The sequence below is a fragment of the Centroberyx gerrardi genome, chromosome 7 (assembly GCF_048128805.1).
Source record: "Centroberyx gerrardi isolate f3 chromosome 7, fCenGer3.hap1.cur.20231027, whole genome shotgun sequence".
Taxonomy (NCBI): Eukaryota; Metazoa; Chordata; class Actinopteri; order Beryciformes; family Berycidae; genus Centroberyx; species Centroberyx gerrardi.
This window is the reverse complement of record NC_136003.1, coordinates 34,325,118-34,347,796: the sequence shown is the minus strand read 5'-3', so window position 1 is coordinate 34,347,796 and position 22,679 is coordinate 34,325,118. Positions and strand designations below refer to the sequence as shown.

The 22,679-nt window shown below is 41.1% G+C and overlaps 1 protein-coding gene across 1 annotated transcript in view; it reads right to left on the bottom strand.

Annotated features, from left to right (window-relative positions):
• The window catches only part of scn4ab (sodium channel, voltage-gated, type IV, alpha, b), a 64,583-nt gene that overhangs the window by 19,243 nt on the left and 22,661 nt on the right, over positions 1–22,679 (bottom strand). Inside the window, exons 11-20 of the mRNA XM_078284561.1 lie at positions 18,264–18,564; positions 17,728–17,799; positions 17,432–17,533; positions 16,621–16,977; positions 15,006–15,201; positions 13,285–13,550; positions 3,235–3,334; positions 2,229–2,383; positions 1,005–1,178; positions 644–766 (exon numbers count right to left, since the gene is read on the bottom strand). Of these exons, the coding sequence (XP_078140687.1) occupies positions 644–766; positions 1,005–1,178; positions 2,229–2,383; positions 3,235–3,334; positions 13,285–13,550; positions 15,006–15,201; positions 16,621–16,977; positions 17,432–17,533; positions 17,728–17,799; positions 18,264–18,564 (1,846 nt within the window). The remainder of the gene's footprint in view (positions 1–643; positions 767–1,004; positions 1,179–2,228; positions 2,384–3,234; positions 3,335–13,284; positions 13,551–15,005; positions 15,202–16,620; positions 16,978–17,431; positions 17,534–17,727; positions 17,800–18,263; positions 18,565–22,679) is intronic.

The window sequence follows — 22,679 nt, the reverse complement described above, 5'->3', positions numbered from 1 at the left end:
CAGACAGACAGACAGACACATAGACATCCATTCAACCGCTGCTGCGGTTGTCAGTATTGATCCCAGGTTCTATGGTTGACTGATGATCAGTTTGATCTATTAGGCTCTTTCTCTGTGAAGTCCTTTGGAACAGACTGTGATGAAGGGCTACATAAATAAATTAACTTGAACTTCTTGCCCTTTTTGGAATCCATTCCCTCCAGTTGTTTTGACATGAGAGTGAGTAGATAACATTTTTTATTTTTGGGTGAACTATTCCTTTAGATTAAAGAAGACAACGCTCAGAGTCTTTGCAATGTTAAGTCATTCCTTAAGACATTCCAACAGACGTGCTTTTATGATATTTCTCTTTCTACTTTTCTTTGTTTTTGTCGTTATCCTCCTCTTTGCTTGTGTAACCTTGTTTCTGTGTCATTTGTGTTGTTTTGATTGGGCTGTGCCTCCTTTTCCTCCTTTTCCTTCTTGGCTGTTCTACTGTTTGCTTCATGCAGAGCACCCAGCCAAGGACTTTCTTCTCAACTTTGTAGTAGAAAACTGTCAACCTACCAGTCTGTCTGTATACCTATGTGTCTTTCGGTATGTCTGTCTGTCTGTCTTTCATTTCGGTATGTCCATCTGTCTGTCTTTCATTTGCCTGTCTTACCCTCATGCCTTCGAAGCGAGACAGAGCCCTCAGGGGCCTCAGAGCTCTCAGGGTCCGCAGAGACTTGATGGCTCCAAGGTCCGAGTATCCCAGGATGTTGGCAGTCAGAGACACCACAGACACCTAGAAAACACAATATACTGCAGTACTGATGTATTTTACTGTTGTACTAATATACAGGTCCGAGTATCCCAGGATGTTGTCAGAGACACCACAGACACCTAGAATATTGTGCCATTGTAAAGATATATTATTCCCTAGTACTACTGTATAATACTGTAGTAGTTGTAGTACTAATATTAACAGCAACAGTATAAGTACTATCAATAGTTGTATTCAGTGGGACTCTCTCAGTACTGACATCCACGATGAGGAAGTCGAGCCAGCACCAGGCGTTGGTGAAGTAGGTCTTGAAGCCGTAGGCCACCCACTTCAGCACCATCTCCATGATGAAGATGTAGGTAAACACCTGGTCCGCGTACTCCAGAACGGTCTTTATAACGCGACGCTGTTCCAGGTGGATGTCTTCAAAGGCCTGGTTAAAACACATTCACATTAAAATCACTTTTATTGTTATTTATTATTGTTTATTATTAGAGATTTTTTTTAAAAATATTTTGTACATTACCTTTATCTTATTTTAGTACATATTTAATCTATTACCTTGCTGTACTTGAATCATACTTGACATTTCCTTGGCATTGTCTGCCAGTTGCTGCTGTGGCACCTGAATTTCCCCAAGGGGATCAATAAAATGCTATCTTATATTATCTTATCAGTATTATGATTTGCAATACTTCCTATAACTATGATTATGGCTCAGTTACTCTGCAGTTTCTATCTGTACTGACAGAATGAGCCACTGGGGATGAAACAGATCACACTACAGTTGTAGTCATACAGTATAACAGTTTATATATATATATCATACTATATGTGATGTATGTATAAAGGTCCAGATATCTCCATCACCACCTGACCACGCCCCAGCTCATATCACTGTCCTTTCCTCCTTCTACAGGACAAATATGAAGGTAACTAATTTGGAAAATAATCGAAAATCTAGATTGCGCTGTTTAATTTGCTACCAAGGTAATATTATACAAATAATTAGTTCAAACAGCATTACACTCAGTCAGCCTACATTGTGCAGCTGATTAGCTAGTTGACTGTAATGCTAGTAAGTTAGCTAGGTTAGCTGGTTAACCGGTTAGTGATAGGATGTACTTACCTCTGTGAACTGTAGAGGGCATGTTAGTAGTCCGCTAGCAGCCATGTTTGTAGTCCACAGCTTGTCATGTAAGCCATGCTTGTAGCCCAATGCTAGTCATGAAAGACATGTTACTAGTCCTCTGGCTACTACTCTGTCAGTGCCATGTGTCAGCCATGTTGTCTGTAGAGAGCTTCCAGGGTTAGTAGTCACACCACACACATTCCTACTGGCTGGATTTAGAAAAGTACCAATCAGATCTAATCTGTTCAGTTACATGATCAGATCAAATACACCAACCAGCATCCGACTGGACTATATTAAGGTGTAGGTTACCCTAAGGTTAGTGACGTGAGGTAGTATCACTGTGTTTACCAGAGCTCCACTGCTGAGCAGAATCATGAAGATGATGAACATCTCAAAGTAGTTGTGTTCTACGATGGAGAAGCAGGTTCTCCGCAGGTGGGACCAGGTTTTCCCCCGGCCCTGGGATGTGTCTATATCCAGGAGGGGCCACCGCCTGTAACAGTCTGACACACAGATAGGGTTAATACATCGTAAAGCCTTATGTTCCGCCATAATCACCATAGATAAGAATGGCGTGACGCTTCAAACAGGCCACGGCCACAACATGTGGTACAAGTGATCTGCCCCGCTCTATCTCTACGGGCAAAGCAAAAATCGACATTTTCTGTGGCTGCTTTTTCTGTGTTCTGATAATTTAGGTTAAATGTATGGTGTAAATAATTAAGAACTGCATCATCATTAAAATGTTTATTTTCTGGAAGTCACAAAATGTGTTGCATTTTGACACTTAAAGAAAAAAACATTTTAATGATCCTGCTGTTGTTTGACAACCGTGAAAGGCTAACGACAAATTATTTACACCAAATACATTTCACATAAATTATTAGAACACAAAAAAAAAACAACCACAGAAAATGTCTATTTACAGTTTTGCCCATAGAAACTGAATAGCGTTTCACACTTTTACCGCACTTTGTAGGCGTGGCCTTTTTGCCGCGTCATCGCCATTCTTATCTATGGTACATTAAACAACCAGTTATGCTAATGATGATTAATGTATTAATTAGCAAATATATTAGCCACTTAACAAAAGATTGTATGCTAACATACGTGTCTTCACATAACACATGGGTGATAGAACTCTGTATCTTGAAGCATTAAGGAATTATAGTAGAAAATCGCTTATTCTTTTTCCTCATTAATATGCAAATGTGTGCAGCAGGTGCTCCAAAATCTTATCAGATCATCAGCCTGTGATGTAATTATGATGTAATAAGTTACAGACAGACAAGCAGACAGACAAACAGACAGAAAGAGACAGAGAGAGAGACAGACATCATACTGTGTGTCTCACCGGCAGTACAGCAGTCTTCAGGGCTGGAACCATCATGATCTTCCTCCTCCTCCTCCTCCTCAGCCTCAGGAGGTTTCTCCACTGTGCTGCACACTGAAGACTGTTCTTCACACTGTAGACAAGAAATACATGACACACTGAAGACTGTTCTTCACACTGTAGACAAGAAATACATGACACACTGAAGACTGTTCTTCACACTGCACACAACATGGAACATTGATCATTGAACAATTGATCTTTCCTTGTAGTAATTGTGACAATACCTATAGCAGCCATCATACCAATGCTGAATTATTTTAAGCAAAACAAGGCGGTCGTCTTCTTGCAGTTAATTTAATTTAATTTCTATTAATTTACATTTTTTCATAAGAAACTGGGACAAAGACATTTGCATGGTGGATGCGAGTCCAACCATGTCTAATTATTCTCAGGTGATTCCTCCCCCCTTCCTCAAGTAACCTCGCCAAGCCCCGCCCCTCCTTCAGGCAAGTTCAGGTAGGAGTACACCCACAATGCAGCGGGCGCTGTCCGTGGTACTGAAGTTCACCTGCTGACACCCAACAATGATGAGTAACAAAGTCCGGCCCGATGAACTTGTTTATCATGTTCATCAAACCAAATCAAATTCAAGGTTACAAAACAATACAATATTTGTATTGGTCTTCTTACCACAGTATTGCGTGGCAACTGAACAGAACAAGAATGAACCTTCCCATCACACCCGATGAAGATTTCTTCTATTCGGCCCATTTTCCAGGACTGTCTTGGCAGCACATGGTCATGTACCAGGACTAAGTCACCAACCTTTAATGGAGTTGTGGAAATTGTGGAAGTTGAAGAATGAGCTGATCTTAATTGCATCATATACTCCTGTCTCCATCAAATCGAGAATTGATTGATGAGTCTCTCTCTATATTGCCACCGTCTGTTCATTTGCTTTGCGCTCCCATGGAAGAGATCCGCATTTCTTACAGCCTGTGGAGGTAGTGCAGTTAGTCTTTCCCCTGTAAGAAAATGAGCTGGAGTGAGAGGTAATGGATCTCCATCAGATTTCAGGTAAGTGAGGGGTCTGGAATTGATTACTGCTTCCACTTCAGTGTAGCGATACCAGGGAGACATTTGCAGAAAGCCCACAACCTTTCTGTTGTCTTCTTGAATCAACACCAAATGGCCTATCACAACAAGTGGCCATAAAGGTGTCGAATGGACACAGTCCATGGCTCAAGGAGTTGAGTCTATGCCAGCCAGAGATGTCTCCACAGGACAGCTTAGGAAATTAACGACAGGATACCAACCCGGCAAAGAGCTTTGAAACTCACACATTCCACAATTAACGACCTTTATCTTTCAGCCATCAGGAAGAGAAGGACTCAAGAACTCAGGAATACTAATGAACTATACAATCACACATCCATACTTCTCACACATCTGAATATAGGGAATCACCCTTCTTTCTTCATTTGGAGTACCAGACTGTTCTGGTTAATCAGAAGGGACAGTCACCATTGGGTGAGAACGGGAATGTACACTGTGTCAATACTAAGGAACCAAAGACTGCTGTTGACACTTTCCAGAGTCTCATCACTACCCCCTCTCTGAATCAGGACAGTCATAAATCTCTTCCCTTTTCACATTCCTTTAAAACCTACCCTCAACTATATTTTCCCAATGTCTTTAATGGATCTATTTTGTAGTTTGAAGTATACTAGATGTGTTAACTGTAGGCCCATATATATGTTGAAGATGTTCAATAGCTGAAGTTACATGCACAGATCATGATAGGTTAAATGATTGAATTGTTTCAGATATTCATCTAGAGACACTCTCCTATTTCCATGGTCCTACACTGCCACCTTGTGGTCATTTATAGCAACGACATGTCCGTATAGAATGTCAGTGCGTCCAAATGTCTTAAATGTTTAAATTGTTTTTCTCATATTGATCATGAAGTTAGAAACACAAGTCACATATACGAGTTAACTTGATGAAGACTTTATGGCCACAGATTGTACCAGGAAGGTTTATTTGATGTCCTTATATTGATGTGCTAGCTATATAAGTTTGAATGTAAGTTGACAGGTTTTTATTATTTCGATCAATTGACAACAGTAATTGGTGGAGATGTAAAATACCGACATATTATTTTAAAAGGAATCTTTATTAAGATCACTTAGTAATAGATCCCAAAATAAAATAGACTAGAGGAATGATTCCTTTTGCATTCCTTTCCCCCCTCCCTCTCGGTTTGGGGTGAAATCCTCTCAAACAAAGAAATTAATTAGTAAACAGAAAAAGAGCGCAGAGCGTGATTTGCATGGCAAACCACACCTGAGAATTCAAAGAGCTATAAAATGTTCTTATCTGGGTTTTCAGACAGTTCAACATTCCGCCCTCACCAAGAAACCTGCTGAAGCCAAGACCAACAATTTAGCTACAATCCGACCTTAGCTGAAACTTAGAGTTTGAACCTGGAGTTAGAGACGTCTTCTCCAGATGAACTTAAGAATCGCGTACAAGAAGTTTGAACCTTGCGTCTAATAGTTAAGAAGCTATCAACGCTCAGCCAAGCAAAGATTATTTTCGAAGCTATTTAGGAACGAGATCATTTAGTTTTATAACAGTTAGCAGAGCTAGAAACGTCAACTCTTCCAAGACCAGCAGTCAAACACTGATGCAACATCGCCGCAGTGTTCCACATCCAGAGAGGCCTGTTGTCTACAGCTGTGAAAAGCCGGTAGCGCTGCTTGCCTCGACGTGACGATAACACATCAGAGACCAGCTGTTCCACCAGCGTCTGCCGTTGCCAGGTAACCGGCCAAGCCGAGCCCGCCTCTCCGAGCTTAGCGGGACCAGACAACCCGACCGGCAGGACTTCTCAACTGAACAAAGTAGGCTCTGATTATCCACATCTTTACTTTACTGCTGTCAATTCTTATTCCCATACTTTATTATCATTTCCCTTTCATTCTTAATTTGTTTCATTTCATTCCATGTCTATTTTTAGTCTATAGTTTCCGTGCTTCATTCTGGTGATCAATATACGTGCCTTATATTGCTTATCTCATTGAATTTGTTATGCTTGTATAGTTAAATAAATATTCCCATTTATTACAGAGAAGTTATGTGTTTCCTTACTTGCAGAGTAAAGTAATCCCTGTATTGAAAAGATTTCTTTAGACTGATGACTGATTAGTATAAGTAAAGGTCCTTCATCTACGAAGGTGGTGCCCCCTATGAGTGTAAATTGATATCTTTACCAAAGTTCATATTTTCATACCTTTACAAAATTCTAGATTTGATAATTTCGACTCTACACGCTACATCAGTAAGAAAGGTTTGCAGTTCTTCAAATCTGAGAAAAGCTCTTCCCAAGATTTTCTTCAGACATAACTTTACAGACCTCATCATACGTTCTCATATTCCTCCCCACCAGGCAGCACGTTCTACTATAAATTTCCACTGAATCCTTTCCGTGAAAAACTCTTGGAGTTGGCTTGTGTTCAATGACCTCCATAAAGTTTTTAGCTGATGTGCTACCTTTTTGAAAGTTTTAGCATTGTCCGAATAAATGACTCGACACATTCCTCTTCTAGCAATAAACCTTCTAAAGGCTAATAAAAAACTTTCAGTGGTTAAATCTAAAACCAGCTCCAAATGTACAGCCCTTGTAGCTGCACAAGTGAATAGTGCAATGTATGACTTATGATGATCTGGTTTTACAAAGATTGGCCCAGCAAAATCAACGCCTGTTATTTCAAAAGGGGGTGCTTCAGTGACTTTGTCCCTGGGCAATGGAGCGGTTAACTGCTGTCCAGGTTTTACTTTGAACCTTGAAATGTTTTTATATATGTTACGTGTTCCATGTCGCACTGTAGTCCAAGAGAAATGATGTTTCGTTCCCTGTATGTATGACATACATATGTGGAATGACAATAAACAATAAACTAAACTAACTACACACAAGACATTGGTTCACTATTCTTTTTGTGGTTGGCAGTATCCAGGGATGTTTTAGATTTGACTCCCATGGTGCCCTCTGCAATCTTCCCCCAATGCACATTAAACCATTTTCATCAAGAATTGGGTTCAGACTTATCAGTTTTGACTGTTGGTCAACTTGTTGTTCAATTTTCAAACGGTTGACTTCTATATGAAAACATTTGCCTTGTGTCCAACTTGATCCAATACTTACTATACCGCAGATGGCTTGCCTGTGCGTCGCATCGTCTTGTCTTTATTATGCACATTATCTATGAATCTGTGTATCTAAGCAGTTATTCTCAACAGTTTCGTCAGTTTGCCATACCTTTCAATTGGAATGACATTTTCGTTTGAATTCTCAGATTGCAGATCAGTCTCCACAGAAATTTTCTATTTCAATGTCGCTCTCCATTGCGCATGCAAGCAGGCCCACTCTAACCACTACGGCCCTTTTCACCACAGCTCATTATCGATCAGTGTTTCTATCCTAGCCCCTCTTGCCCATATCAGCTGGCTTCTCTTTGCCCTTGCAATGGTTCCAATTCCTTGGCTCTGAGAGGGTTTGTATTTCTGTAACTCTGTTGGCGACAAAAGGTTTCCATTGTTTTGGCGAGACTTTAATCCAATGCAAGGTGACCACTGAATCTGTCCATAGAAAAAGCTGATGGATCAACATTTTCAAACAGTTGATTAGCCTTTTGCTCAGCCTGGCTCCTATCAACGCTCCTAATAATTCAAGCCTGGGAAGTGTGACCTTCTTCACTCGCAACATGACAAGACATGTATACATGAATTTCTTTGTGAAATTCAGCAGCAGTCTGACTTCCCATGTCGTAAAGTCTTGGGAGGGTTATGTTCTTTAACTCACCCAGTTCACTGTGCCATAAACGCCATCTGTTGAACAAGTGGGTCAGCAATTCCTCATCCCACTCTGGACCGCGCTCCCAGGTCTCTTGGAAAAGTAACTTGGCTCTGATTATGAACGGTGAGAAATCCAATGGGATCAGTCTTGACGCCGTTTTTAGTACACCTTTTAGTATTTTGTTCATCCTGACCACTAGACTACTCAGTTCAAAGGTAAATTCATCTGCATATGTTTTCCATGAAAGTCCAAGTACTTTAAGAAGAGTTGCTTGGTTCTCAGTTTCCAATTTTCACACTACTTGTTCCTCCTCTTTCCATTTGGTTTGAAGTTCCTTGGAAAAGGTTTTCCATTTACACATTGATATTCCTGCTGTCGTCATGATTTCTTTCAATGCCTTTGACAAGTGATAAGCAGCTTCCATCTTATTCTCTCTGCATATCCAGTCATCCACATAAAGAGATTCGAGCAATGAAGTCACTGTTTGAGGGTGAATGTCCTTATATTTTTCTAAGTGGTTGCTGCCAGTAAGAATGGACTAGTGGTTGCCCCAAAGGGTACTCTGGTCATCCTCAGGGTGCTTGTCATGACCTTTTTATCCGCCCTCAGTCTTTCTGTCATCCACAAGAATCGAACAGCGTCTCTATCTCTTTCAGCTATTGCGATCTGTAAAAATGCTTTTGTTATGTCTGCCATGAATGCCATTGTATACTATCTGAATCTGATTAAGATATCCAATAGTTCTGATTCAGATTTGGTCCTGTGAGTAAACATTCATTCAATGATTTTTGTCATGATTTTTGTCATGAGCAGAAGCATCAAACACTATATGCAATTTTGTAGTAGAATGTTCTTCTCTGATGACAGCATGATGTGGTAAGTAATGCACAGGATTATCTGACGGTTCCACGATTTCTTGTTCCAGGTAGTCATCGATCACTTCATTATATTTGTCATACAGCGCAGCAATAGTTTTGAATTTCCTTTTCAAATGATCTAATCTGTTCTCTGCTATAACCAAATTAGAGGATAGCTGCGTTTTGTTCTCGCGCCATGGCAGCCTCACCTCATATCTGCCACCAATATCCATAACAGTTTCTTTAAAGAATTGTAGAGCCTCTTCCTCTGGATTAATTTTCTTTTCCATGTCCGGTTGGATACCAAGAGCTTCTACTTCCCAAAACAGGTGTAATTGATCAGACAGCTGTCTCTCCTCTCCTGTGGTCACTTGCATCACTCCTACTTCATGGCTTTCCGTGAACCCTGAATAAGCTATCCAAAGATGCTTTCAATTGCCACAAGTCCTTTCAGCATTTAAATTTTCCTGGTGACCATCTGCCAATAGTAGTCTCTTCCAATCAGAATTCCAAGCTCAATATCCTCTATTCCATTGACTGCCGTGTCCGCTAGTTGCATTCCAGTCGCCTCCAGCTCTTTAGGCAACATTTCTTAAGTGACATATTACTCACAGTAGACACATGTAATACATACACCACATTAAAGTGCATCCTAACCCACATAACAAGTAGGGCCTGCCACATATACAATTCTCAATCACAGTCACCATCGTACATATTATTCAGTTCAAACAATACAATTTAACCTCCCATTATGACCAAGAGTCAGCTCCTGCTAGGCTATTTAGGCCTGTTGTTCAGTAATTTAATCGACAGTGGAACCATAGAAAAATGTATATCTGTTGAATCTACAGTTTGGTAATCTGTACCTTCTACCCGATGGCATCAACTCGTAGTCTTTATGAAGGACATGATTAGGGTCAGCCACAATTTTTTGAGCCTGTCTAGCCACTGTGTCCTAGAACATGTCCTGAAGAGAAGATGGGGGCCGTACGCCCATTATTTTTCCAGCTCTGCTGATGAGGTTCAGAATTTGAGATTTTAATTTTACTGACAGACCATATTAGGATACCATAGCGAATAATAGATTCAATTGATGCCCTGTAAAACAGCAGCATAACATTCTTGTCTACTCCATAAAGACTTAACCTGCGCAAAAAGTGCAAGCATTGATTAATACGTGAGCAGATGTTCTCAACATGGCTAGTCCAACTAAAGTTGAGATCAAAATGCACACCCAAGTCTTTATACAGCGCCATCTGCTCAATATCTTCTCCATAAATCATCATTAAGTTATGATCGCCAATGGCTCTAGGGTCTAGAATCATTTCTTTCATTTTCTTAGCATTTAGCAGCAGGTGGTGCCCTGTGCACCATTCTATAAACCCTGGTATCTCTGATCTGTATGAGGAAAGGTCAGACCCTTGATTAAGTAAGCTAAGTATAACAGTATCATCAGAGAATTTAATAATATTGTGGTAACTTCTGCTTTGAAAAAGACCACTCGACAACTTTTGTCCTCAGATCAACTTTATCTAGGACTGGCAAAATACATATTTTCATACACAGAGGCTTACACTGCTCCTGTCTTAAGGCGGAGGAGAACACACACACACACGGGGAGGCGGAAATATAAACCCATGAGATCCCAAAAACCCCTGAGAACAGCATCTCTCTACAAACAGCTACCCCTAGCGGAAACATGGCTATTTTACCATTATCCTAGTTAGTATTAACCCATTTTTATAATGCTCACATTACAACAAATATAGTTTTTATGCCGGCCTCTACACTCATCGGTATATAGAGTAAAGAGCAGCGGCAAGCTTATACAGCCCTGTGGGACTCCCACGCTAGTTGTCTGCCGGTCAGAAAGCGTTGAGCTAACTTTAACCTGCTGTTGTCTACCAACTAGAAATGAGTGATACCATCTCATTGTATAGGGGTTTACCTCCATTCTTATTAATTTCCTTAGTAAAGCCTGGGGGCAAATTGTATTAAATGCCGAACCATAAACAAGTCCATAAACATAATTCTCACATAAGATGTTGGATTTTCAAGGTGTTTAAGCGATAAATACATTACAGTGCTCACAGTGTCATTGGTACCTGTTATCCTTATATGCAAATTGGTATGGATCCAAACTGTGCTGCACATCAGCATGCAATTTCCCAACCATTATTCGTTCCAGCGCTTTCATAACTATAGAGGTTAGAGCTACTGGTCTAAAATCGTTGCTTTCTCGAGGACACAAGTTTTTTGGAACTGGGATAATAATAGATCTTTTCCATATTGATGGAATAGAATGAGTGTCCACTGAAAGTTGGAATAAGGGGCACCAAGCTGGACTCAGCTCATCAGCAAAAGTTTTAAGCTGAAAGGCAGAGATCTCATCAGGCCCTGTGGCCTTTCTGCTACATAACTTTTTAAAGACCTTTGCCACGGCACTTAACTCAATCTCAATTCTATCTCGTGATTTATCGCAGATAACAGTATTCAGCATTTCTTTGCATTCATTCAACAGTTGGCATCGGCATCAAAATGTAAGTAAATGCTATTGAGTTCATTTGATTTATCCCGCTCATTCAGTGCAGATAGCCCTTTATTAGCTGGGCGCATGTTAGTTATTTCCTTAACAGATTTCCTCAGTTTTTTTTGAGTCCATGGCTGTGAAATTCTGTTGGACACGTAGTCTGTGTTGTTCTCGCGCTTCCCTTAGTTTCCCTTTTATTTCTCTCTGTGCCTCAAGTATGATTGTCCTCCGCTGGGTAATCTATTTGTGGGTCTTCAGATGGCTGTGGAAGCCAAAACGAGATCCACAGACTCTGCTGCAGTGTGGGCATGTGTGACAGATGGTAGTATCTGCTGTTTGGGTCTTCTTGAATTTCCGTCTCTCCTTGCAAAGTGTGCGGCACCATTGTGGATGATGGTTCGCCAGTTGTGTCTGTCCAGAGGGGGTTCCTGCTAGTTGTTGATGGTGGTATGGAACTTCTTGAGGGCTTTTTTCAGCTCCCTTAGGGCTAACGGTTGCTTTCAAAAACCTTTTTAACCATGAAATGTTTGTGTGGTTGCATATCAACCCCCCAAACCAAATACCAGTTTCCTGTCTGAGTTCCTGTGTGATTTTTTTTTATCTTCTGCTAAACTGTGACAGTTATACCAGGCATTTTTGAAATCCATATGGATAAGCCCTCAAATAATTTGGCTGTTGACTTTTTAAATATCACAGTCTTTTAATTTAACACGTGACTGGTCCAACTCTGACCATAGTCAAACTTTAGATCTAGTTTTTACCCATGATTTAGATGTAGTTTTTCCCCACAGTGTGGCCGAGGGCATCAGGAGGCAAATTAATTCAGGTCAGTCAGTCAGTCAGTCAGTCAGACACCTGTTGCTTTGTGAGATGGCTTCTAGAGGGCACTGACTGTGAGATGCAGTGTTTCCCATACAGAGTCACAGAGTAGACCAGCAGCAATTTGCTCCAAACTCTCCTGTGTTAGTAATAGGATGTAAACAGTAACTCTTCTTCTGCTGCCCTACAAACTTGAATGGTAGGTAACGTTATTATCTTGTGGTATTTCAGTAACATTAGTGGGACTAGGTAATTGAACCATGTCGCAGTGCTTCAGTGCATAGAATTGAACACATGTGCCGTGGGTCTGTAAAGGATCTGTGCTTGTTTGGTCTCTGATCATCTATGCATTATTTTTAATAGCATATTACAGAGTGCTGCTAAATTATAAAAGCACATTGTAAATTCTTGTATCTTTAATGAACATTAACAATGAAATGTTCCTCGCAGTTTGAAAATCCTAGCAATAATATGCCTTAATATTCCAATACAGATGATTAATGAAACTGCTATGCTCGTCTGTCTTAGATGCTATTGCCCCTTTTAAAGCTAGGTTGAAACGATCAAATTCTTTGTGGCTGAACGACTGCAACCATAGCCTAAAGACGAATGCAGAAGAACGTAGGTGGAAGAGCACTAAACAACATTTCTGTTACCTACATTTGAAAAACTTACTAACCTCATATTATCAAAAAATCAAGGATGCAAAAGCTAAATGTAATTCTGATCTAATTTCTGCCAATCTGCACAATGCTAGCTTTATTTTTAGTACACTTGATAGCATTACAAACTGCTCCTACCAATGTTTTTGCTTCTGCTGCTGACTGAAAAGTTCTTTTTTGTTTATGGCAGTTCTTTTTGTTGATGAAGTTGAAGGTATTAGATCTAAGACCATGCTGGGCTGGGACAATATGTACCTATATGGATTCGTGGTAATGTTTGACTGATCAGAATGTACTCACAGGAATAGAATAGAATAGAATAGAACATTTTACTTGAGAATCCTGTTTGGTCTCTTTCTCCTCCAAGCCATTGCTATTGTCATCATCCTCCTCCTCCTCATCTTCATCGTCTGGTGTCTCGAAGTCTGACTCCGCTGTAGCAATGGGGACCCTCAGAGAGACGATGTTGCTATAGTTACTGCTCAGGTTGTCGTGGTTATTGCTGAGGGCATTAGCCTCTGACACGGCCTTGTCTGAGGTCACAAAGGTCAATGCCAGGAACTCCTTCCTGTCTTCCTCCTTGTTGTCCTCTAATTCTGCTGAAATCACAACCAGGGAGAAGCCTTAAATCACACAATATACACAAAACTAACTTACACCAGGGCTATTCAACCATGTGCCATGGAGGGCTGAGTGTACCACCAGGTGATTTCACTGATTAGCACACCTTCAACCAGAGAGGAGGAGCTGATCAGTCTTAATCACTGGGCCCCCGTGGGACATAGTTGAATAGCCCTAAACCTTAACAGTCTACAAATATTACGTAACTCAGTCTATAGTGCTAATATCTATGATTTTACCCTAAATCTAATACAAAAAGTAGAAAAAACACAAAGTTACGCCCTACCCAAGCCAAGAGCAGATACCCAGCCAACTCAGCAGTCCACATATCCACACTGTATCTAAAGGCTAAGCCTTCAGCCCTCACTGTTCGTTTAACTAAGTCACACCATTACACAGAGGCCCCGTTTCTGTGGGCTCCAAGTATTAGGCTACTACTAAACATATTTGCAAACAAATTCTAACAAATACATTTATGTATGTAAGTGTATGTATGTAATGTATGTAAGAATGCTACAGGGCTAATGCTAACACAAGGCTACCTCAGTATTTCTTCTAAACACTTAGGCCCTGTCTATAAGTCTTACTATCAAATGATTGTGCAAATAAATTCCAACATGCTAATGTTCAAGCATGCTACCAAGCTAATGCTAACACAAGGCTAACCCAGTTAGACCAGAGTTAGACTATCTACCTAAGCTACTCAGCGCCCCAGTTAGCATGCTTCCTCCTCATCCACAACCACTAAACTCTGTCTATGGATGCCTAGTTCACCTAGCGTTTGATCTGCCTACAAATCCTCTGCAGCCTACCTCCACAGACACACTCTAGCTTTCCAGCCTCGCTGCTCCACCTTAGCTGCCAAATCAGAATACTTGAGCATTTTCCCTTTATAAGCTTCACCTACCACATCTTCCCATGGCACTGTGAATTTCACAAAATACACAATCTGCTGTGACTCACAACACCAAGTCTGGCATAAAAAAATGATTGAATGATAAAATGATTGAACCCAGTCTACAGTCCTAATATAAATGATTGAACCCAGTCTACAGTCCTAATATAAATGATTGAACCCAGTCTACAGTCCTAAATGATTTAACCTAGTCTACAGTCCTTATATAAATGATTCAACCCAGTCTACAGTCCTAATATAAATGATTGAACCCAGCTGATAGTCATAAATGTTTTAACCTAGTCTACAGTCCTTATATAAATGATTCAACCCAATCTACAGTCCTAATATAAATGATTGAACCCAGTCTATAGTCCTAAATGATTTAACCCAGTTTGCAGTCCTAATATAAATTATTTAAACCAGTCTAGATCTGTATTTATCCCAGCTGCATGGGAACCAGCTTTCCAACCCACAGCATGGTCTTGGTCATTTCTCTAGCTGTAGTTTCTGTGGTTAGACAGGTGTATGTTCCTACCAGCATGGCCTGGCTCAGCATGGCTTTTCCCCAGCAGAGTCCATATGTGTCCCAGGATCCAAGACCGGGTCCAGTCTGTAGCCCTGCTGATCCTGTTGATAGCGATCTGCAGGTTGTTCTCGCCTTCTTCTTCTGGAGCTGCCAGGTTATCTCCACTAAACGAACTCAGCAACAAGGCCAGGAACAGATTCAGGACCTGTCATGCAAACATTATTATCATTGTTATTATTATACATCTGTCTACTTCATTAGGAACAGATAGTCTGTCTTCAATTCATTGCAATATGAAGGAAAACAAAGGGGAAGGAAAAAAGCAGGAGTGAAAGGCCCAGGTCAGGGATTTCCTCCTACTCCTCCCCCATACTCACCCACAGAATAGCCAACCCAATAGCCACACACACACACACACACAAATGCACTGTTCCTGCCACACCAACATCTCCTACCTCACCATACAATTAACATGTGCAATACAATATATATATTTTGTTAATATTTAGCTATTTTTTATATTTTGTATATATGTTGTTAATATTTTGCTTATATTGTAAATTTCTTTGCTTATCATGTTGCCTTATGTACCTTATGCACCAACCACACCAAGTCACTTTCCTTGTATGTGCAAACATACTTGGCATAATTGTCATGGTGAGGTGTGATGAGGACCCAAATGCAGGTAGTGATCAAACCCCAAGACTGGGTGTTTAATATAACGGGTGCAGGAAACAACAGGTAAACAGAGACAGGAGCACTTAACTGACACGTAACAGAAAATAATGATCCGACCAAGACTGACTGGAGAACAAGACTAATATACACATGGGGAGGTGATTACAAATCAGAAACAGCTGGGGCAAACAGAGAACATGGCACGTAGAACTAGACAGGGAACATAATACACATAGAAATACAAAAACTAGACAATGAAGCAGGGACTGAAAGTCACAACCGTGACAATAATAAAGAATTCTGATTCTGATTCTGATTCACTAAAGGAACTCAGTAAGACTAACCTTAAGACAGTCCATTCATCTTGAGTGTATTTTAACAGCAGGTTAGATATTTACAGGGTATTTTATACGCCTACAGGGTGGTTTAGACCCATACAGGGTGGTTTAGACCCCAACAGGGTGGTTTACAATTTACAATTTCCCATTTGGCAGATGCTTTTATCCAAAGTGACGTACACATGAGATTTTAATACAACACAAGCAAGGATCTAGTCAGGAGATAACAACGAGAGTAAGTGCCATAAAGCTAAGTTCTGGTCCAACAGGACATAGGTGCTACGAGGCAGAGAGGTAGAGCATAGAGTGCATAGAGGCAGATAGAGTATTTTTTTTTTGGATTACACAGTCCATCAGGTGAGAAGGTGTTTGCTAAAGAGCTGGGTCTTTAGCCTTTTCTTAAAGATTGAGAGGGACTCTGCGGATCGAATGGAGTTTGGTAACTCGTTCCACCACTGAGGAACCACAGAAGAGAAGAGTCTAGTGATTTAGACCCTAACATGGTGATTTAGACCCCAAATGGTGGTTTAGACCCCTACAGGGTGGGTTAGACCCCAACTGGGTAGTTTAGACCCCAACATTGTAGATAGCTAGCTAAACAGACTCACCACTAGGTTTCCTATGACCATGACCATCATGAAGACGATCAGACACATGGTTTGACCTGCAACCTCCATGCAGTCCCACATGGTTTCTATCCATTCTCCACACAGCACCCTGAAGATGATGAGGAAGGCATGGAAGAAGTCATTCATGTGCCAGCGAGGAAGCTCGCAGTCTGCTGAGATGCGACAGACACAGTCTTTGTAGGATTTCCCAAATAGCTGCATGCCGACCACCGCGAAGATGAAGACGATGATGGCCAGAACCAGCGTCAGGTTCCCCAGGGCGCCGATTGAGTTCCCTATGATCTTTATCAACATGTTGAGGGTCGGCCACGACTTGGCCAGCTTAAACACTCGCATCTGGGGAGCAGACAGGCAGGTAGAGAGACAGGTAGATAAAGAAGTAGACAGACAGACAGAGACAGGCACACAGTCAAGGGATTAAATCATGGAGAGCCATCTAGATTTCACAACCTAACCCTGTGATTGGCTGACTAGTCTGCTCCATCACCAATTAAATAATAGGGATGGTGATGGGAGGTCTGGGCCCTATCAAGTCTATTTCTATTTTATTCTTTCTGAGATACTCTCTTTATTCGCTTCGTTTCTGATTGGCAGGGCCTTCAAATTGAGGTGGAGCCCGAGGCACAGTGCCTGATCTGCCTGCAGGAGGGCAGCTGTGAGTAGGAGCAGTAGTCATAGCAGTAGTGGTAGCTGTTGCAATGTTTCAACCAAGTTAAATTCATATTGTTGAACTTCTAATTCTGAAATAGTGTTGGTAATTGGTGTGTTTGTGTTTCACTGTCAAACTGACCAGTCGGAAGGAGCGTAGCACAGAAAGGCCCTGAACGTCAGCCAATCCCAGCTCAACAAGGCTCATAGTGACTATGATGCTGTCAAAGATGTTCCATCCCACCTGCAGCCACAGCAACAGCAAAAGACAGAGACATAGACAAGTGTTACCATGGGAACAGCACTAAAGCATCACTTATTAGCCAGGAATTGGAATTGCAGTAATAAACAGAGAGGAAGTTGCAATAAATGAACAGGTAGCGGTAAAAAAAAAACAAGTGGCAATAATAAACTGAGAGGAATTAGATGGTGTCCGACCTGGAAGTAGTTGTAAGGGTCCATGGCCAGCAGCTTGAGAACCATCTCAGCTGTGAAGATTCCTGTGAAGACCTGATGGGGATACGAGGTCACAGGTCAAAGGGCAGGAAAAGAGGTAAATTAGAAGGTTAAGGGTCAAGCAATAGAGGTTAAGGGTTAATGATGTCACATGCATTTCGTACCAATATGGTGCCTTACAATACAGACAGTACATTGGCTGCGGCTGTCGTTTGATTATAATCACCTGTTTAATTATTACAATCACCTGTTATTTTCCTACCAAGATGGCCGTGTGATGATGTAACAGAATACTATGACTACTCTGCTGTTAATCGCTACTTTGTTTCAGCAGGTACGGGTTAAGGGTTTTTCCTAACCAGATATGAGACACTGAGCATGTCTGTAAACTCTGCTCTCATTGGCTAGTCATGGTCAGGGTTAAGATTCAGTCAGAACTCAGTAGAATCTCTAAATGCAGCTGTCATTGGCAGTCAGATTCAGTGAATAAAGGATAAGAGTTAAGGGTTAATCCTAACCAGATTTCCAATACTCAGCATGTTGTCGAATGCGGGCGTCATGGGGTAATGCTCCATGGCCATGAAGACGGTGTTGAGGATGATACAAATGGTGATTCCGAGGTCAACAAATGGATCCATGACGATGATGTACAGCCACTGTTTGAGCCAGCGCCAACAACCGCAGCAGTTCCACTTCAGGAAGATGTCAGCAAAACCATACCAACATGGAGGACAAGGCCTCTCGTTCTCATACTCTGGGAAAGAGATACAAAGGATTAGGGAGCTAGACCAGGTAGACTGGTTAACTAGACCAGGTAGACTGGTTAGCTATTCCAGGTAGACTAGTTAGCTAGACCAGGGCAGGGCTGAGTCTCCTGTCTGTGTCAGGCTGAGTTTTCTGTCTGTTTCAGGCTTCTTTTATTGTTTTTCTATTGTTGAATTGTGAATCCCTTTGAGACTGGAACTGTGATATATAGATATACAGATAAACTTGATCTGCTACATTAGTTTATTAGTGTAGTAATGGTAACAACAGTAACAGTTCAGCAAAACAGAATCAGCAAAAACAGCCTCTAATCCTCTTCAAACTCTAGAGACAAGACATGAGTTATTGGTAATAATTTCCTAGAAAGGAACTGTTAATTTCTCAGGAAGTTTCCTGGAAAGAACAATGAAATTATGTTCTAATTATAGTGAAAACCTGCTTGCCAAGACAGAACCATGTAGCAGTTATATATATATATATAGAAAACATATAGAAAATTAGAAATTAACTAAAATTAATTAAGAATTCAACAAATAACTATATTATATTATTATATGTATAATGACTTCTGATAATTGACCTCTGCCTATTATTTTTCCAGTCTATAGTTTATAGTTTTGCAGTTCTTTCCAGGATATTATTGGAAATGTTCAGTATCTTATCGACTCTCCAGACTGATGACAGTTTCTATAGAACTACTGCATCACTTCATCATTTTCTGTAGAACTACTACATCACTTCATCATGTTCTATAGATCTACTGTAGTAACCGCACCCACATCATCATTGTCATCTCAAGGCCCTCTGCATCCTCCCTGATAACATCAGTATGATGGTGGGGGAAGACTGTGAGAATGTGAAGAAAGAGCGCTAACCTCAACGTAAATCACCTCATTTCCACCCTAAAGCTGGTATCAAGGAACAGACCTGGTAAATAACCATAAAACTCAACACTCAGCCCTGTCTCTGTTAATCCCCAAGGAGACAGAGTCTGAGATGAGACACATTGGAATGTGTCCAAAATCAGGAGAAATCTTTGATACAGACTCATGAAACCTTGGGTATCACTTTGTGGTGGACTCTAATGTATATGTCTAATTTTATGTGCAACTGTGATGTTTTGTATAATAGTATAATTGCATTATTAAATTTCTTGTTCAGGAATTTGTACTGAGTTTAATAATGTCAATGTTACGACAGTCATTTATATTGGATAGATCTAGGAACCAAAATTAGGGTTCCATGCATATGTAATGAGCCATAACACTAGACATGCCAGTCCACACACACACCCCTCAACTGATCACAACAAAACCACATGCAACACTGTCCAATGCGGGTTTTATGCACTTTACATGGTCGCGACACGTGTGCTAGGAGTCTGACAACAACTTTGTTCCAAAGTTTGTCTCCAAAGACAGACTCAACTGCATCATCACAAGCCAAGTAGAGAGCCTGAAACAGTGAAGAGAGCCTGAAACAGTGAAGAGAGCCTTGCTGCCTTGCCTGTCTGCCTGACAAATACACACACACACACACACACCAGCACGTGTGTCTGTGTGTCCTCCCTACTACAACTGCTATCAGCTAGCCTGCTGAGTTTAACTCTGAAGAATCATTGGAACCTCCAGAGTGGGTCGGCGTTAGCCTTGAGAGACCCACAGCCCTCTGTCCAGCAGCCTGCGTGCTTCACTCTGTTGCGGCCTGCTGAGATCAACTGAACAGACGTCGGATCTTCAACCTCCAGCAGCTCATCGACCCGAGGCTCCTCACAGACCCAGCCTCAACGTGCTTCATCTCCCTCCGGGCCTCCTGGTGTCGTATGTACTTATCATTGTCCACTGGGCATCATATCATACGTCACTCATAGTTATTCCACTACATTCACACTTCACACACACATCACACACTTTATTATGGCTCCCTGTAGTTATATAGTAACTATTCCGTTATTCAAAGATTCATCTAAGTTTTCCAGTTATACTGTCGTCCCTTTGTTGCTATCGCTGCTGATTTATGTCTTCCATTGCTCATCTTCCACGATTGTGTCTGCTGAAATATTGGTTAATCATCAGTATTGCGTATTCACATGATCATCTATTCCTACTGCCATTGATTCATCACAATTCATAAGTATACCTCTTGTATATAACCCTAGAACTACTGCATCATTTCATGGTTCTTTCCAGGAAACTTCCTAAGAAATTAACAGTTCCTTTCTTGGAAATTATTAGGAAATTGTGGACCTGGAAAAATAAAGCATTACCAAGTTATCTAGTTGTGTGTGTGGTGTGTGTGTGTGTGCGTGTGTGTGTACCATCCATGGCATTGTGTTCTTGCTCATGGCTCTTGATTTCAGCAGCGGAGTTCTTCCTCGGTGGTGCTGAATCCTGCTTCTTCTCTACACTGCGAGCGGCCTGCAAGACGGAAACACACACATGCACACACTTTTATCTGCTTATAATTAGTTTTCCTGTAGCACTTTTTGATTTGCTTTTATTGAAAACTGTTATACATAAAATGTGTCATTATTCACAATGCAGCAGCTGTATGACTACGTAGTAGTAGCTCTAACACTCTAAAAACTGCCGGTTCGTTAATTCAATACTTTATTGCCATGTCAACACAGTTGATAGGAATTTGCCTCAGTGCAGCTCTTAAGAACAGACAAAAAAAACACACACATAAGTAAATAAAATATATAAAATAAGAATAGCAAAAACAGTTATCACATTTATACATTCAAACATACATAATATGATAAAGTCCTAAAGTGCTTTGTGCTGCTACATTCGTTTTAAAGTGCATGGTGGCTAATGCTTGCTCTACTACTACAGGTGCTTGTGCGTCAGAGTTCAAGTATGGAACAGCCTCAGGATACGTGCTGTCCTACACCTAAAACTCTGTAATCTCTTTCCGGAGGGGAGGGGTTTGAAGAGGGAGCTGGCAGGGTGAGAGGGGTCGGTGATCACCTTCTGCGTCTTGCGTCTGATACGTGCGGCATATATGGAGGACACAGAGGGAAGGTCACAGCCAATGATCTTAGACGCTGTGTGTACAACTCTTTCTAACTGTGGTGCCTCTGGTGGGCCTTGCTAATTATGTGGCTGGTGTTGACTTCCCACTTCAGAGTGTGGCATATGGTGGTGCCAAGGAATTTAAAAGTGTCAACCCTCTCCACTATCTGGTCATTGATGACCAATGGAGGGAGGACCACCTCACCCCTCTGGAAGTCAATTATCATTTCTTTTGTCTTAGTGATGTTTAAAACCAGGTTGTTTGCCCTACACCACTCCACTAGGGCCCCCACCTCAGCCCTGTAGGCTGATTCATCACCGTTCCTTATCATGCCTGCCACTGTTGTGTCATCTGTATATTTAAAAATAATTGGGTTCCTCCAGGAACCAAAGGTTGCTCAAAGAACCTTTTGTCCTCTATTTTGGTTCCTCCAGGAACCTTATATACATTTGGGTTGGTAGAAGAACCCTCATTGTTGAATGGGTTCTTAGAGTCACCGTACATAATACCACATGGTTCTTCCAGGAGCCCCATTCTTTGTGAGGTTCCTCGGTGAACCTCCTATATTTAAAGGGGGTTCTTGGAGGAACTTTGACATCCTTTATTAGGTTTCTCTTTGAACTATGTAGAAGAATAGGTTCTCTGAAGAACCTAACAATTTGGAGGGGTTCTTAGAGGACTACTAAAATATTTCAAAGGTTCAGAGAACAACCTGTGGAAGAAGTGTGTGTATGTATATGCTGTGCGCCGCCAGACCTATAGGTGTCACTGCAGGCTGGTTGTATGTAAGATTCTACTTCCTCTGTTAGCTTCACCCCCGAACAAGTATAAATACTGACCGGTGTCTAGTGTCCGGTGAGGGAGAGTCCATGACAAACCCTTTTCTCAATTCTTGAAATTGAAAAGCTGTGACCAACATAGAAGCGGAGGTACGTATGCTGCATGCATCATCACCTTTGTTTACTTCCGCAATCAGCGTTCTGTTTCCATAGTGACAGCAGCTGCCCTCCTTGTCCGACTCATAGTAAGTTACTTGTTATAACGTGAACTTATTTTAATACATCAATCTAGCAATGTATGTTTTGCTTTATTGTTGGCTTAAGCACACAATTAATCTTAGTCTCTTTTAGAGTAGTTTACATCATTTATGT